This window comes from Nicotiana tabacum, chromosome 5, assembly GCF_000715075.1.
Source record: "Nicotiana tabacum cultivar K326 chromosome 5, ASM71507v2, whole genome shotgun sequence".
Classification (NCBI taxonomy): domain Eukaryota; kingdom Viridiplantae; phylum Streptophyta; class Magnoliopsida; order Solanales; family Solanaceae; genus Nicotiana; species Nicotiana tabacum.
In genome coordinates, this window is record NC_134084.1 from 107,006,830 (window position 1) to 107,019,412 (window position 12,583).

Here is a 12,583-nt window from a genome sequence, read left to right on the forward strand (position 1 = left end):
TATCCTTTTAGCTCAAGAGATTGCTCAGGGCGTGAACAAGAAGAACAGAGGAGGCAATGTTATTATAAAACTTGACATGGCAAAAGCTTATGATAGAATTTACTGGACCTTTCTGATAGCAGTTATGAGGAAATTTGGTTTCTCTAAAAATTGGATTGATAAAATCTGGGGACTTCTACAAGATATATGGTACTCCATCATTATCAATGGGGCTAGAACAGGTTTTTTCACATCTACTCAAGGCCTCAAACAGGGAGATCCCTTATCCCCTTCTCTGTTTATTATTGGAGCTGAGGTTTTCTCTAGATCTCTAAATGCTCTAAATGATTTTATTGGCTACACTCCTTTTAGCATGGATCCGAGAGGTCCGATGATCAATCATTTAGCCTACACTGATGATATTGTTATATTATGTGGTGGAAACAACATGACTCTCAAGTTAATTAAAAAGGCTATTGACAGGTATGAAAAGGCTTCTAGGCAGAAAGTTAGCAATGATAAGAGCTTCTTTATTACAGCCCCTCATACTTGTGCTGCAAGAATCAATAGAATTAAGAATGCTACAGGCTATATGGATAAGCCTTTCCCTTTCTCTTATCCGGGATGCCCCATTTATTTTGGGAGAAATACTGGCAATCTTTTTTACGGTATGCTCTCTAAGGTGGTCAAGAAACTTAGTGGATGACAATCCAATATGACGTCCTCTGGAGGGAGAATGATTTTGATTAAACATATCTTACAATCCCTCCCCACATACATCCTATCTGCTATGAACCCTCCTAAAGGAATTATTAAGCTCATGGAGAAACACTTTGCAAACTTCTTCTGGGGTACAAATGAAGGTAAAAACAAATATCATTGGTCTTCATGGAATAATCTTTGTCTCTCCCAAGATGAGGGAGGAGCTGATGTCAGAAAAATGGAGGATATCATAGATATACTTAGCATTAAAAGATGGTGGAGATTCAGAACTCATCCTTCCCTATGGACCAACTTTTTCAAGAATAAATATTGCAAAAGAGCCCATCCAGTGAACAAAAAGCCAAATCCTACTGATTCTCATATTTGGAGAAACATGCTCAAAATCAGAGACAAAGCCGAGGAAAATATTATATGGGAAATACAGAAAGGTAATTGTAGCTTTTGGTGGGATAACTGGACAGGTAAAGGTGCATTGGCCAACATATTAAAAGGTAGTGGGAGATCTTTTAAAGTACATGTGAAAGACTTCATAATTAATAGAGAATGAAATATTGTCAAACTAAACGATGTTCTCCCCGTGCATATTATGGATAGTATTGCTCAACTGGATATAGGAGACGCAAATGAGGATGATTTCCCTGTTTGGACTACTTCTAATGATGGGAGATTTTCTTCTAACTCAGCATGACATTCTATTAGATTCAAGAAACAGAAGAATATCTTCATAAACAAAATCTGGCATAATTCTCTCCCCTTTAAAATGTCCTCTATCTCTTAGAGAATTTTCAAAATAGACTATTTTTTGATGATGTTATTTGTAGGCTTGGTACTAATATTATTTCCAGATGTTCTTGTTGTTCTTCTGTGTAGGTAAAAATAGTCCAACATATCTTTAATAGTAGTGAAGCTGCCATCTTCATATGGAACAACATAGGAAATGCGTTTGGAATCAAACATCAGCATGAGCCTATTATTGCTACCTTCAAAAGATGTTGGGAGACAACGACCAACAATAAAGTGCACAATCAAATGCTTCAGATAGCCCCCACAATCATATGATGGGAACTGTGGAAACAAAGAAATGCATGCAGATATGGAAAACAGAAGAAGTTTCAGCTGAACTCGATGAGACACCAAATCACATGGACATTGAAAGTGGCTATCTCCAACATGGTACCAGGTGACTACACTCAGATAGAATGGCCCCTATTATGTGATAAGGTCGAGAGACTCAGACCATCTCAGAAATGGATACAAGTTACATGGGAGTCTCCTCTACCTGGCACTGTCAAAGTTAATACGGATGGAAGCTTTTGCAAAGAAAGTATTAAGGTAGGCATCGGAGGGGTGGTCAGGAACAGTCAAGGGGAACTTATTACGGCTTTTTCTATTCCTATCAGCTGTGATGATAATACCATGGCAGAGGCTAAAGCAACAGAGTTTGGAGGGGAATGGTGTAGTCATAATGGGTACACTAATTTCTATATCGAACTCGACTCAAAGATCATAGTGGATATGCTCACGGATGGAAATCCTAACAACATGAAGATTAAAAAGGTTATAGACAGAGCCTCCCTCATTATTAAACAAACTAAAGCTACGGTCAGGCACTGATTCAGAGAGAGAAATCAGGTAGCAGATTGTCTTGCTAAATTGGCTACAACCACAAATCAGAGAAGGGTGTATCATTCACTTCAAGATTTGCCTAGCAATGCAAAAGAACTCTTTCTCCTTGATAAATGGCAACTTCCTAGTATAAGGACAAAGTATGAAAAATCTAATTTCTTTGTTAGCTAATTTTGTTCATAGGTCTTAGGAAGGAGGGTGTATATATATGAACTTCATGTCCTTCTTTTGGGGTGATTGCATCACCGTTGTTGTATTTTGTGAGGTCAGGTCTAACCTCCCTCTTACGCTGTTTTGAATACAACACAACCTAGACGGTTGTCTGGGCAATTTTATTAAAAAAATATTACAAGGAAGAATGAGTAGTGAGAGAATTTATGAGGTCTCAAGTTCAAATTTTACATATGTTAGGAGGAAATTGTAAGTAGCCGGTATAACTAGTTGAGGTACGCACAATCTGTTTCAGACACTATTATTATAAAAAATAAAAATAAAAAGGAGTAGGAGAGAGATCTAGAGTGTTTAATTTTTAGCAACATATTCACCCAGAGGGAAATAGAGAGCTGAATTTTCAAATTATTGAACTCCAAGAGAAACAAATTGCCAATTCGAGGGACCAATATAAGTATATAGTTATCTATCCAACGTGCAACTTGGCGTTTACTTTATATTCTCTTTGTAAATGGAAAACGTCAACTTTTTATTTAACAACATAACAAATTGGAGTTAGTATCTTCTTAGCATACCTGCCCCCGTGGCCCGTACACTCTAATCAACTTCTAAACTAAATAAACAAACTGAAGTATCCTCGTGATAAAAACTAAAAAGAATTTCTGGAATAAGGAAAATCAGCAAAAATATATGGGAACTCATTATTTATTTATGTACAACCATATCCAAATATAACAAGATGGTAGCATGCATGTATATCAATGAAAACTAAACGCCGGAAAACAAAAGGGATAGAAATCCCATAATCAAGAATATTTGCTAATAACCAAAGAATGGATCAGAAAATACAACAAATCCAAATATATAAAAAAACAAAAATGAAGAAACAGAAACAAGCTCCATCGAAATGTGAAGACGATCACTAATGGTGCCAAAATAGAAGAAAACTACCAATCAAGATGGCATCTGGTTTCCTCAAAATTAGCAGATGATGATCTGCCATTAGTCTCCAGAGGAACCTTAAAATCACACTCAATCTTTGGCTTAATTTTGTGTGTTTTGATCCAACCAGCCTTAAGCCTTATACGCATGTAAAGCTTCACTTCCATCTCATATACCCCTAAATTCTTCTCATTATCATAATTGGATTTCTCTCTGTCTCCCAATAGAACCAAGCTCTGACCTTTGAACACCGGATGCAAGCTGCTAGTATTCTTGTGACCCTGATAAAATGGTTCCAAATTCGTACTGGCAAATCTCTCCCCTTGATACATAGCTCTAGCTTCAATCGCATCGTAGTAAATTCCAATACGCTTGTTTGGGTTTCTAATAGTCATATTGAGAGCAAGATCATAGTGAACAGTGTTGTTTGTGTTGGACAAATCGAACTGAGTCAATGTAGCATCGGTCACGTAGAATTTTACTTTGTTAGGACGAAGAACGAGCCAGAGTACTAATGCAATGACTCCGAGGATGATCAGAAGGGTGAAGATAATTTTGAAAAAACAATTGCAGAGGCAGTCGAAGAGACAGCTACATGGGTTGCAGCTGCTGCCACGGCCATGGCGGTGGTAGGTTTTCGACCGTGGCGGAATGGAGGGTCCATAATAGGCTCCGTTCAAGTGGGATTCTGCCATCAAGAATGAAAAATTAGTTACCGACTATAGTATTTCTTTGTTCCTTTGGTGTACTATAGGCTACAATAGTAGAGATGAAATGATATATTCTTTGTTGATCAGAGGAGAGGAATATATATAGGTGTTTGTTCAGTCTTTGGTTTAATGTGTGTATGTTATTTGTGTGTGAAGGGAATTGTAGAATTGGTAAGCGAAAGCGGATTGAATAGTAGGAAAGGCCGTGTTTTATTGTTGCTTTGAGTTTGAAGGACGCGGTAGTTTTTGTAGCGGTATCTTCGTAGAAATCAGATTGTATTGAAGTAAATTGTGCAAAGCAATTTCCTATCAATATTATAGTCATTGCCTTACATTTTAGTCAATATTTTCCACTGTAGTTTATAGTCTCTAGTTCATAGTTTCTAGTACATGTTAATTATCAGAACATTTAAAAAATTCTCTCTCTAAAACTAAAACCCCTCAACGACTATATTCTGTTAACTCTGTGAACATCACGAGCCACCCATGGAGGCCCCAGACGGTGGCCAGGCGGCGCGTCTGGAACACCAAAACAACCCCCTGATGCGGTGAAGCTCCCCCATGGAGCAATTCAAGGAAAGAAACTGTATGCAGCCGTTGTGGTAATTGCAAGAAGAATCACCCACAATGGAATGCCAGCAGTTATATTCAAAGCTAAACACTACTATGGTGTGATGGCGAAGGAATGCAAAAGGACACTGGTTGGAAGATTTCTAACGATAAGACCCCAAGTTGATAAAATTAGGGCTCAATTCTCTGAGAAAATTGCTTTGAAAGGCACAGTCAAAATTGGGGTCTATGATAAAATTAATGTGTTCTTGGACTTTACAAATTATGAAGATTTTGATGTGATAAGATTCAAAATGGTGGTGGAAATCGGAGGCACTCAAATGTAGATACCAAAATAGACTTCGACTTTTAAACCGGATGAAGATTTGTCGATCGCTACTGTTTGGGCACTGTTGTCGGAACTACCTTTCCATATGCATACTTGGCAATATGCCAAGCAAGTCATAGGTCCAGCAGGAACTCTGCTAGAGCTAGACGTTGCTACACGATCCAAAACAAGACAAAGTATGGCCAAGGTGAGAGTGGAGGTTGATTTACTTAAACCCCTACATACCTCTGTATTTGTGAGAGTTGAAGATGAGAACATCCCTCTAAATGGCTATGTTCAAAAAATCGAATGGGAGAATGTCCCTAAATATTGCAAACATTGCAGGAAGATAGGACATTCCTTGATTAATTGTTGGGTAGTTGAAAAAAAAGAAAGGAGAGGAAAATAAAAAAAAAAAAGATGGCAGAAACATGGGAATCAAGTAAAGGGAAACAAAATGAGGAAAGCAATGATTGTCAAGAATTGAAAACAGATGAAGGCAATCAAGAGGAGAATTGGCAAGTTTATAACACTAAGAGTAATAGGAAAAAGAAAGCCAACAAAACTGCTGAAGGAAAACAGAATGAGAACAAGAAAGATATTGTCCAAAAGTACGTGGTAAGAGCAAATGAAGCGCAGAACAACAATGTATCACAGTCCCCTATCGAGGTCCAGAAGAAAGAACCTAGCACTGCCTATGTCCAGAATAAGAAAGAGGGCAGAAAGAAGAAGAAGAAGAAGAAGAAGAAGAAGAAGAAGAAGAAGAAGAAGAAGAAGAAGAAGAAGAAGAAAACAATGCCCAAAAAGAGAAGTTCTGTAATGTTCAAACCTGTGGTGAAAAAGAATAGGAAAAATGCTTCTAAGATTGCTACTGGAGGTAATACAATAGCTACAAATGCTGTCATTGAAGATAGCGTCAAGGATCTAGGAGTGATGGAGAACAATAAGTTGATGAATATAGTAAACACTCGGAAATTGACCTCCAATGCCAAGTCGGATACTATTGAAAAGGTGGATGAAAGCAATCCCAGTGAAGGTGAGAATAGCAATGACAACAAAGAAGAGGGAAACCAACAGATTGAAATAAGCAGAACTGGAAACAATTCAACGAAGCAATGTCATGACTACGAGAGTGTCAATATGAGAGAACCAAACAGTAACCAAAAAAGCTCTAATACAAAGTCAGATTCCTTACCATCAGAAATCAAAAAACATCCGAGAATTCAAGTTGTGGTTGACCTTGGTGGATACAACATTGAGGAGAAGAGGATACAAAACCATGGCAAGATGATTGAGGAAGGAACTGGGAATTCTAACATGTCTATATCAAATAATAGTGATGAAACTCTCAACAAACAACCTGATGATCCGGCTGAAGCTCATTTAAAAGAGGCTTCCAACAGACAGGGAATATCACATGTTAAAAGAGGTAGAAGCAGAAATAGGAAAAATGGAAAAAACAAAGAAAAAATGAACCTTTCCTCCAGGGGAAAGAGTCAAAGTTGATCCACCCCATCTTTTTCCTTGATTAGTGCAATTATATGGAATATAAGGGGAGTAAGGACTAAGAAAGCCTTACCTAGATTAAAAAATTTGTATCACATCAACAACATAGACTTTGTAGCCATCATGGAACCTTTTATCGACAAGAAGAAGATTGAAGGTTATATGAGATACTTGGGATTTCAACACTAGCAAGCTAACACAAACGGGCAGATTTGGTATTTTTGGAAACAGGATTATAATTCTGTTATCTTAGCCAATGAAGAACAACAGCTCACTATGAATCTCACTAATGTTGTACATAATAAGGAGATCAACATAACAGTGGTCTATGCCAAATGTACTGCTAAGGAAAGAAAAGATCTTTGGAACAGTCTTGAAGATACATATTCAATCATCAACAGTCCATAGTGTATTGGGGGTGATTTCAATGTTATTATGGATCCAGATAAGAAATTGGGAGGTAATCCTCATAGAATTTCTAGAAGCTTCGAATTATCTAATTGTATGGATTACTGTGAGGTAGTAGACATGTGATTTATTGGTCCTAAATATACGTGGTGTAATAATTGGAGACAAAGGAAAAGAGTCTGGAAGAGACTGGATAGAATCTTCATCAATGACACCCGGGCTCACAATTTTCATAACTACACTGTCAAACATCTCAACAGGTCGGGCTCCGACCATAGACCTCTATTATTCAAAAGTAAGGACAACCAAACGACGAAAATCAGTTATCTCAGGTTCCTTAACTTCTGGATTAAGCAGCCCTGCTTCCACGACTTGGTTAGAGAAGTTTGGGACACACATGTTCCAGGTAATCCAATGTGGAGACTGCATCAAAAATTGAAAATTCTTAGTAACAAGTTATCAAAATGGTCCAGAGAAAACGTTGGTAATGTTTATGATATGGTGATCAAGTGGGAAAAGGAAGTGGAAACTTTAGATGAGCTTGATCAAGTGTGTAATTCAGAGACGAGCAGAGAAAACCTCAACAAAGGCTAAGCAGGGTACATTAAATGGCAAGCTATGCAGGAGCCACTATTAAAACAAAAAGCTCAGATTCAATGGTTTAAGGAAGGTGATTGTAATACAAAATACTTTCACAATGTTATTAGAGAAAGGAGGAGGAAGACTCAGATCCATAGAATCAAAAACCATAGAGGGAAGTAGATTAGAAGTGAAGCAAAGATTACGAAGGCTGCTATTAAACATTATGAGAAGCTCTTTAATCTTCCAAAAATTGGTGGACAAGATGGATATCATAGAATGCATCCCTAATATTGTTACTGATGAAGAAAATGAACTCCTGACCAATATGCCTACAGAAAAGGAAATAAGGGAGGCAATCTTCAATATTTCCAGTGATAGTGATACTGACCCGGACGGTTTCAATGGGGCTTTTTATCAGAGTTGCTGGCATATAATTAAAGAGGATATCGTTCGATTTGTGCAAGCTTTCTTCTTTGGTGCTCAACTCACTAAGTATTACTCTCACACTTATTTAGTCCTTATTTCCAAAGTTGATGCTCCGAAGACTTTCTATGATCTAAGACCTATCAGTCTTAGAAATGTCTATAACAAAATCATATCTAAAATCCTTTCTAGGAGATTGAATCCGCTTCTGCCTAAGCTGATTTCTAATAATCAAAGCGGTTTCGTTAAAGATAGATTGATCACGGAAAATGTCCTTCTAGCTTAGGAAATTGTCCAAAGTACCAGCAACTACAACAAGGGGGAAATATTGTTATTAAACTAGATATGGAAAAAGCTTACGATAGGATGTCATCGGAGTTCATTAATGCGGTGATGAGGAAATTAGGATTCTCCGAGAAATGGATCAACATGATTGGAAATCTTATATCCAATGTGTGGTATTCCATTATCATAAATGGCACCAGAAACGGATTCTTTACTTCCTCTCAAGGGTTAAAACAGGGAGACCCTCTATCTCTATCTTTATTCATCCTGGGATCAGAAGTATTGACTAGGTTGCTCAACAAACTTCACGAGAATGAAAAATTCACTCTGTTCACCATGCCAGCGAAAGGACCTCAAATTATTCACCTAGCTTATGCAGATGACATTATTATTTTCTCAGCTGGGAATAACAAGATGATCAGGTTGATAATGGAGCAAATTCATAAATATAAAAGGGCATCGGGCCAGAAGCTTAATGCAAACAAAGTTTTTTCATCGCTGCACCGAATACTAAAGCCGGGAGAATCAATAGAATCAGATCCACTACAAGAAAATAGATCATTAGCGAAGGGAAAAATGGTCCCTAAAAGTATAATTTCGGTCCCTAAATGTAATTAGCGACCAGCAAAACCTGGTCGCCACCCGTCGTTATAGGCGCCGTCGCTAAAGGTCAATAGCGACGAGCTTTAGCTACTGATCCTTAAAGTGTTTTAGCGACTGAAAATTCTCTTGTCCCTAAAATACTTTTAGGGACTAGATTTCTGGTCCTTAAGCATAGATCAATAGGTCGCTAGAACATTTTAGCAACCTTCCACTGGTCCTAATAGGTTGTTATATATAATAATATCTGGTCCTTAAAGAATATTTTCCTGTCATTTCTATTTGAAATTATACAATTATCAATATAGATAATCACATGAACATAAACGAAATTATCAACAAAATCATTCTTTCACATCCAAATATGCATTTACAAATATAAAGTTGGTAATTAATTACAAAAGTATATTAATATCCCATTGCTAATTATATAATCAGGATGCATATATCACCCCTACTGTTTACACAATCTCTGGGCAAATATATAATATTATCCTAACTGCCTAGTAAAATGCTTGTTAACCATGTTCTCAACTTGTACGAAGTCTTCAAAACTCGCATTTTCAATTGTAACCTCAACTTTTCAAACCCTGTAAACAATAAAAAGTAATTTCTCTTTAGAAAATTATAAGGATCGGATTAAATATCTAAAAGAAAACATAAATGGAGAGTAGCAGCTGAATATTGCATAGTTCCTTCTCTTTAAACATGTCATTTTCGTACATAACCCTGTTATATTTTTCAAATACAGATTAATATAAAATAACTTATCCTTATTTATAAAATGCATTTTCCAAGTAACAATATATACTTTCACAACTCAATTAGTCAAGTAATCAAATATAATTAGAGCTTGACAATGAATTCCTATTTAATAAATAAAATATAAGCTAGAATGTACTAAATACACAAGTTACTAAAGCACAAACTCATGGCCTATGATATTGACTAAACTCATCCAAACAATTTAAGGAGAAGAGACTTCTTCATTGCCTCTTCAAGAAGCTCAATTATATGAAAGAGTAAAGTTGTTGTTAACTTTATAATCAACAATTTTGAGATCTAGATATCAACCAAATTACATAAATAAGACCCCAAGAAAAATGACAACACACAATTGACTGAAACTACCAAAGTAATAATGATATCACAACAGAGCAAACAAGAGAAAGCTTTTATGAGGTGAATCCCCACTGAATTTCCATTGACAAGAAAGCTTTTTTGTTTACCAAACACAGGAAACTAGAAAAAAAAACAAGAGAACATATAAAGAAATTGGTAAAGGAATAAATAACTTGACATATTCTATGAGTGCAGGCTAAAAATTAATACTTAATAGTCTCCATTTACTTCAAGAAGAAAAATATAGTTGTTTAAAAGGATCAAAAAATTAGATCGTTCAATAAACAACTCATATCAATCACAAAATCTCAATTTGACAAGGGTGCACTCACCTAACCTATTCTAAGGATTAGAACACCTAGAGGTGCAAACTTGCAAAATGCATAATGTACATATTTTAAAGTTTAATCATTCTGCCTCAAGTACTCAATTGGTCAAGTTCGCCTTTGCTTCAAGAATTTATATTCAATACTAGCATCCAAAAGGAGAAAACTTTTGCTGCTAAACCTGGTCCTACTTAATTTTGGCTACCCAACCACAAAGTTTCTTATCTTCTTATGTCCCATCCCCTGATCCTTATTTATAAGACTGAACCAGTGTGACTAGAGTCCAACATATCAAAAAAATGAATCAAACTCCAACACAATTGCCAAGAGTGCCAGTAGCTCATTTCACATCTAATGCAAGCAAATGTAGATGAGACACAGAATGGAAAAGTTTGTAGAAAGCCTTTAATTGAGCTGAGAATTTTAACAACCAAAAATATTATATAAGTCTAAATAATATGTATTTAATTGAACTGAGAATTGCCCTCCTTTAAACTGGGCTGATTTTCAATATTCCCTCTTAGGATAGGATAACTTTAAAGTTCATAAAGAGAAAATTATAGTATATTTTAATATAAATTTTTACTACTCTTTCTCTGTCAGTTATTCTAAAAACACTAGGGTATATCCTTGAATTTCTCAACAACTCTAACCTCCATCCTCTACAAAATTTACACCTGTTAACTCAGAATGTCTCTCATATAACTCTTTTATCACTTCTACTGATTAACTATATGTTTGTGAACTCAAATTTTAAAGACAAATAGAAATTAGAAAACAAAGATATCTCAAAATTAGGATTCAATAGTAGACTACAATTCTAATTACCTGGTTCAATGTTGCTGGTTTTGCCATTCAATATTTCTCCAACACAATATTGCAATAAGACTACAACTTTTTGAAGAAGCTCCTTGATTTTGAAACATCTACCCTGGCTCTCTTTTCCTACTACTGTATGTTCACGCCTTCAAAGACAATTGTCTTGTTGCTTCTAAATCCCACTACAACATCATCTACATCTCAAACAAACCATTTTGCAAGCCCTAAAGAATAAAAACCCCATAAGATTTGGAGAACATACAAAAATCGAGATTGTAATCTCACAGATAACCTCAATTCAAGATATTATAATACAAAAAATCACCTATATGGCTCATACGATTATACCCGCTTGAAAGATCAAAAGAATAGTAAAACGAGAGCGGGAATCACTAAATGAAAGGGAATTTTTGAATTGGTATTAGAAAAAAAATCACCGGATAGAGATATTAGAAAACATTGACGGTGTCCTAATTACATAGCTCTAAATCAACACACAAACAAAAAAGAGACAAGGAAAATTAAGAAAATTACCAAAATCAACCCCTAGTTTTCGTTCGCTGCCTAAGGGGAAGCGGACGGCGGCACCAGAGATTATGGATTTCGACACATGGAGTTATTAGGTTTGAGGTGTTTTTGTTTAATACTTTAGCATTTTTTTAATTTAATTATATGTAATTCTTTTTAAGAATTAATTTAAGTTGATGCTCACTCTCGCTCAATATGGAGCACTAGGGTAAGGCTGTACTGTGGCCCGGGCCTGGCCCGGGACCGGTCCAGGACTGCGGGTCAAACGGGCCGGTTCAACCGGGCCTGGGCTCTAGTGGTGTAAAAGCCCGTGGTGGGCCGGTTCAAGACATTTAGCCCGTGAGCCGAGGACCGTTAAGCCCGGGACCGGCAGGCGGGCCTGGGCCGGTTCAACCAGGCCTAACGGGCCGTTGGCCTTCAAATTTATCCGTTGGCCACTTTAAAAAATAGTCATTTGGCCCCCAAACTTTGCTTTAACCCCAAACTTTTTATAATTACACTTTTTCCAAATTCTCAACTATAAATACCCCCATTCTTTCATTTTTACTCACAAAATCATCAATCTCTCTCTAATTTTCTTCTATAATTGTTTGCTTTATTATTGCAATTTCGTGAAAAATTGTGAAGTTGGTGAATTGAAGTATTCAAGTATTCAAGTCTTCAAGTCTTCAACGATATTCAATTTTCAAGAAGTTGTTCGTCAATTCGGTAAACGCGTTCCAACTCTTAAGTTTTAATATTATAGTTTTGTTAGTTTTATTTCGTACAATTATAATTAATATGGCATTTTCTTTGAAAAATATTTTTGGTGGAAAGGGTAAGGGAAAATCTAAAATTGGTGAATCTAGTAGCCAAGCTACTACTCTTCCCCCGGCTCCCCGACCCAGACCTGTTACCCGTCCTCCTCCACCTATTATTCTTGATAGTGATAACCCTTGTTTTCAATTTTCCGATAG

General features: G+C 36.4%; 1 protein-coding gene, 1 long non-coding RNA gene and 1 pseudogene across 2 annotated transcripts; 1 reads left to right on the forward strand and 2 right to left on the reverse strand.

Moving 5' to 3' along the window:
* The first annotated feature begins 694 nt into the window (after positions 1-694).
* Positions 695-1,390, forward strand: LOC142180901 (putative mitochondrial protein AtMg00310). The gene is made up of 2 exons (XM_075253004.1): positions 695-1,163; positions 1,317-1,390. The coding sequence occupies exons 1-2, from the start codon at positions 695-697 to the stop codon at positions 1,388-1,390; spliced, it is 543 nt and encodes a 180-aa protein (XP_075109105.1).
* A 2,032-nt stretch (positions 1,391-3,422) lies between these two features.
* Positions 3,423-4,105, reverse strand: LOC142180630 (NDR1/HIN1-like protein 10; annotated as a pseudogene).
* A 5,077-nt stretch (positions 4,106-9,182) lies between these two features.
* LOC142181208 (uncharacterized) lies at positions 9,183-11,768 on the reverse strand. Its single transcript, XR_012709699.1, has 3 exons — positions 11,634-11,768; positions 11,109-11,323; positions 9,183-9,422 (listed from the first exon to the last, which is right to left on the reverse strand). It is a non-coding gene; the product is annotated as an uncharacterized LOC142181208 (long non-coding RNA).
* Between the last annotated feature and the right edge of the window lie 815 nt (positions 11,769-12,583).

Coding starts and splice junctions, on each gene's coding strand:
- LOC142180901 (XM_075253004.1), top strand. CDS start 695: ATGACGTCCTCTGGAGGGAGAATGATTTTGATTAAACATATCTTACAA. Junction 1,164..1,316: donor TTGGTGGGATAACTGGACAG/GTAAAGGTGCAT, acceptor AACTGGATATAG/GAGACGCAAATGAGGATGAT.